At 39.6% G+C, this 5,039-nt stretch overlaps 1 protein-coding gene across 1 annotated transcript in view; it reads right to left on the minus strand.

Annotated features, from left to right (window-relative positions):
* Window positions 1-5,039, minus strand: part of LOC119839090 (dystrophin-like) — a 92,950-nt gene that overhangs the window by 40,829 nt on the left and 47,082 nt on the right. The window contains exons 34-35 of the mRNA XM_038365282.1: window positions 254-364; window positions 3-166 (exon numbers count right to left, since the gene is read on the minus strand). Coding sequence (XP_038221210.1) covers window positions 3-166; window positions 254-364 — 275 coding nt within the window. The remainder of the gene's footprint in view (window positions 1-2; window positions 167-253; window positions 365-5,039) is intronic.

The raw sequence follows: 5,039 nt of genomic DNA on the forward strand, positions 1-5,039 counted from the left end.
GCGCGGCGCCCCCGGCGGGCGGCGCGGCGCCCCGCAGGTCGCGCAGGCGCAGCACGCGCTCGCGCACGTCGGGCGCCACGCTGTGCCGCGCGGCGCCGCACTCGCGCTCCATGCTCTCGTACTCCTCCAGCAGGGAACGGACCTCCTCGTCTAGCTCTTCAGATTTCTGACAAAGCATAAATAAAATGCAATAAATAAGTTTTCAATGCATCCGTAAGTGTTAACGTAAATATTGATGTGTGTATGGCCGCACCTGCCCGGCGGCGAGCGCGGCGAGCGCGGCGTCGAGTCGGGCGGAGAAGCTCGCGAGCGCCGCCAGCCGCCGCTCCACGTACTCGCCGTGCTGCGACAGCTGCGTCTGCGCCTGCGCACACACACGCTTTGAGTAAGCTTTTGTTACACAATACAAGCCTCCAGATAAATAAAAAATATATTATATATACAGTTTATATTATGTCGACCTATGCTATATTGTTTGTTATGATATTTAGACTATTCTGGCTCAAAAATTTTAAGTTATAAAGATTGATTTCATACATTATATTCATACATTAGTTTAGACCAGGAACTACTTATTTAACTTCTTACATTTAATTTTATTATGTCCTAGCTGCTCAACCTCACTCCACTCGAACAATCGTTTTTTTACAAATTCAAGGAACCAACAATCATTGAAAACCAAAAATATATTAACACTTTTGTGAAGATTACTGAAAAAAAAATTTCTCATAAAACTCATAAAACTAGCCAATCACGTAACAGATAAACGTACAAAAACATCAGCCGTAGCCAGAGCCATCATCAGTTATCCCGCTATCGTAAAAGCCGGTGGTGTGAAGGCGGCCCCTCGCTGGAGCGGCCTGGCGGACGATTAGCGATAGGGTTTGAGACACCGGTCAGTGCGATAATATCTCAGTATGGTGTGTACGAGTATTTTCGATTTATTTGAAACGAATATACCGCGTATTATAATGAACGAAAGATTTCAATAATACTGAATAAATTTGAGCAAAATTTCTGTTTAATATCTTAATTATCGATTATTCCGGTTATTTCAAAGTGAGATCCATCTATTCATGATACAAAAGGTCATTATATTTTAACTGTTAAACAAAGGTAACATTACGAGGCGGTGCAACTTTCCGAAGCAAAAATAAGTTGCTCGTATATCAACGGCCTCAATTCGTTTTTATATTAGTTGTTCAATTCTAAAACGTCACGGAAATCTGGTCTATAAATACATATCGATTAATCCTGATTCCTGATTCAAATACGTATAACGAGTACCACTAATAGTCGGCCGGTATGCGGACACAAAGCGTCATTAAGTGTCCACAGATGAAGCCGACCCTCCCCCCACACACACTACCCCCTTCCGCCCGCCCCACTAATGTGTTGTTACCGCATTATCTTGCAAATTAGTGAGATCCCCTTCGTATAATCACATACAGATTGATGGCGAATTATCCCGTCTGCCGTTTGGGAAAAATACACAGGCAAATTCAATAGTTCGATCATTTTGAAAGAGACGAAGCACACGAAAACTTTTTTCTCATGTATACGTTTGATTTTCATTCATGAATTGAATTTTACAAGCGTTAGATCCTCCAACGGAATTACTAATAATAATTAACCTATAAGTGACGATACAATTCGTGTATCGCATTATACGTTTTCCTTTTTGTTTCTTTTCTACTCTTACTTCCGAAAACTTAGATAAACAACGCCTGGTATTATATAAAATTAACGATGCAGATGCTCAAGACGGAAAAAAAACGTGTAAACAAATAATATTCATCTACATGTGGAGACTAATACTCTTTAATCGTAACGTAATAATCGTATCGTGTAATTTTTATCAAATTAAATTATGATCCTCCCAGCCCATAATATCTCATATCACTGATTCACCAGTGCTGCATTATACCCTGTCACGTCAGTCACGGCGTGTCAGACACTGCATTCAGCTATCTGCGCTTCGTAACACGTAACGCTCGAGTCACAAGTGACAGACACGCGTGTAGCAGATCATACATATAAGATTTGGAGGATAAATTCTGACACATGTAATAATTTGACATTGTAAGGATTTCATATCCAAAGAGTAAAACGCCACTGAGCCTTCGCTGCCAGTCTGTCTGTCTGTCCGTCCATCTAACACCATGTTAAGCTGTTATAGTTAAATAATTGAAATTTTCAGAGATGACGAATTTCTGTTGCCACTATAACATGAAAAACAATAAAAAGTTAATCATCAGCATCGATACATGCTTGTATATACGAAAGGAACTATTTTAAAGCGATATTGAATAAACGATTTAAACACTATCAATTTAGCAATACATTGTCTTTTTGGTATACTTCTATCTATGACGAGACCTTTACCACCTCTGACACCTCACCTCTGAGAAAACGATGCCTCAAAGTATGCACGCGCACCCAGACACACTAAACCGCCTCCCCGCTCGCTCGCTCGCTCGGGGCACTTACATTCCGTGTTACTGTTCGTTCTAATAATTTCATGAATGTATAGTGTCAACAGTATCATTTTAATGCTCGTACATATTTTTTATTTGTAGGTAGATAAATATGTACGAATATATGGAATTTAAGTGAAATCCCGAGCTCCCAAGTTTGGAATAGGGCAAATGATATACATCCTCATTATACATAACTGATCGATTTTCTTTATAAACAAGAATATCAGCCTCCTGTGGCCTGCCCGACCCTGACTTTTTTGTGAATGGAGCTTAGGACTCCTCAGTTCTACGCTCATGTGTTAGCCACTGTACCGAGGAGGCGGTCAATGATAATAAATAAAGGAATACAATTATATAAAACATAGGTACAACTGTATATAAATACATTGGTATTATTGCGAGCACTCTTATAGCGAGGTCTGTCAAAATGTCTCTTTACGCATGTCTGGCTTATTTACGTTTCAGTTAACGTAAACGTGGAGGAAAACTTATATTAAATAATGCCGTTTCCAAAGTTTATATTCAAGACATAGCAAACAGCCTTCATCGTAAAAGGCGATACGATTTCTTCTCGTACAAAATAAACAAAGTACCAGCGCTGGGTGCTGCAACTTTGTAAGTTCCTTAAAATGGAATAATTCAAAGGCTTTTGAATAAGCCGTATCCCGTAGACATATTGGGGAAAGTTCTAGCAGTTCCGCTCGTAAACACGCGGCAACGTGGCGCGCGGCTACACACTGATCATGATTAACTTTCCACCGCTCTGTGTACAACCATATCGGAGCTCGCGGTTACTGCATTTTTAAGAGATTAACAATGATGCTACGTTGTCTTAAATTTACATGAAATACATTGTTAAATAAAAATCGATCATGGTTTAAAATACCATAAAATCGTAATGTCACGTAAAATTGTATCACAACATTGAGAGACATCTCTCACGAATCCACAACGATACTGTGAAATGGGATGACTATGTACGCATTATGTTTGTTTGTTATAGCCGTGGAAGTTTATTTATTAGCTCGTAAATAACATCGCAACAAAATGTCTACGTCGCGGTCGTGGCGAAACACGCGCAACGCGAGCGCCTTGCTAGCGGTAACACTTCTGTATGCTACTGTTAAAAGCACAATATATCTATCAACCTCTTGGTGATCCGTCGATGGCCCGAATTTTATGTTTTGTTGTAAACAAGGTTATCTCGGGGCGCACTCTTCAGAACGTAGTTCAATATGGCGGATGATTAATGACTATAAGCTTTTTTTTTTCAGGTGAGACGATATATCCGATATAATAACGACTCTTCCCTTCTCAGTGCAATGTCCTAAAGCGTTCGTGTTTTTGTACACATTTCCTTTTCAGCAGAAAATATAATGACAGTTTAAATAAAATATAATCTTTGAACTTCTTTGCATCAAATATGATCACTAAAAAAAATACGGTTGGGAGTACGATTTTGCAAATCATGGCAAATTTATTATGATTGAAAATAAAACGTGTTAACCGAGTGTGACCGAATGTATGTATATCAAACACTAAACCGATATAACATTTATACAAAACGGTTTCACGTTTCATAAATCCATTTGGGTACGAGGTGCACAAGTAATGGTGCTTGGAACATAATTGCCAATCCCACCCCCACGCGTGGGGCGCGACATCGCAGCCGCGCGAGAGGAGACTGCCCTCTAGCGGGCGTCTAGCCGCTACTGTCGTTTCACTGTTTTATTTACGAATAGTATTCAAGCTTTTCGATTTACGTGTTAAGCATAATTTTAATTAAATTCGACTCTTAAGTTCTGGATGATTTAACGGTGTCTGAAGCGGAGCTTAAAAGCTTTTACTGAATGTATATCATTGTTTATATAACCTGTTATTTTTCCCAAGTTTTAAAAGTACAAAATTAAAAGATTATATAGAAATTGTTATAAACAGTTTTAAATAAATAAATTTGTAATTTGTAAGTGACCTTGCTACTTCAATAAATAATATGTATAATATAGGTAATGCGTTTCCTTATGGGAAACCCAATTAGATACAAAGAAAACACACTGTGACTGAAACTAAGATAATTTCATCAAGCATTAGGTTTTACTCGTATTACTGTAAATATTTTTATGATGTTACGAGCTGACCCGGCATACGCGGTTCTGCCTTACTTTTATCATTTAGGAATATGAAAAATAGTGAAAAATAGATGTTGGCCTTTTTCAGACCGCTACGCATACAAAATTTCATGAGAATCGGTCTAGCCGTTTTGGAGGAGTATGGTATCTAACATTGTGATACGGGATTTTGATGCGACCGCAGCTCGGCAGCGTGCAGCGGCGAGTGCCGCTGACGCTGCACCTGCTGGCTGCACCTGCGCGCTGCAGCGGTTTGCTGTCACTAATAACTTGATGGTTGCGAGGTTGGGCGCATGTATATCAATATTCTTATTGGAAGTGTCTCCTCGTTTATCCATACAGTGTAGTGATTCGGATGATGTATGAGATTTGACACTTCTGTGTCTGACGTACACTCGGGAGAAGATAACATTTGAAGTTTGTGTGTGTC

The sequence above is a fragment of the Zerene cesonia genome, unplaced genomic scaffold, assembly GCF_012273895.1.
Source record: "Zerene cesonia ecotype Mississippi unplaced genomic scaffold, Zerene_cesonia_1.1 Zces_u008, whole genome shotgun sequence".
In the NCBI taxonomy this organism is placed as follows: domain Eukaryota; kingdom Metazoa; phylum Arthropoda; class Insecta; order Lepidoptera; family Pieridae; genus Zerene; species Zerene cesonia.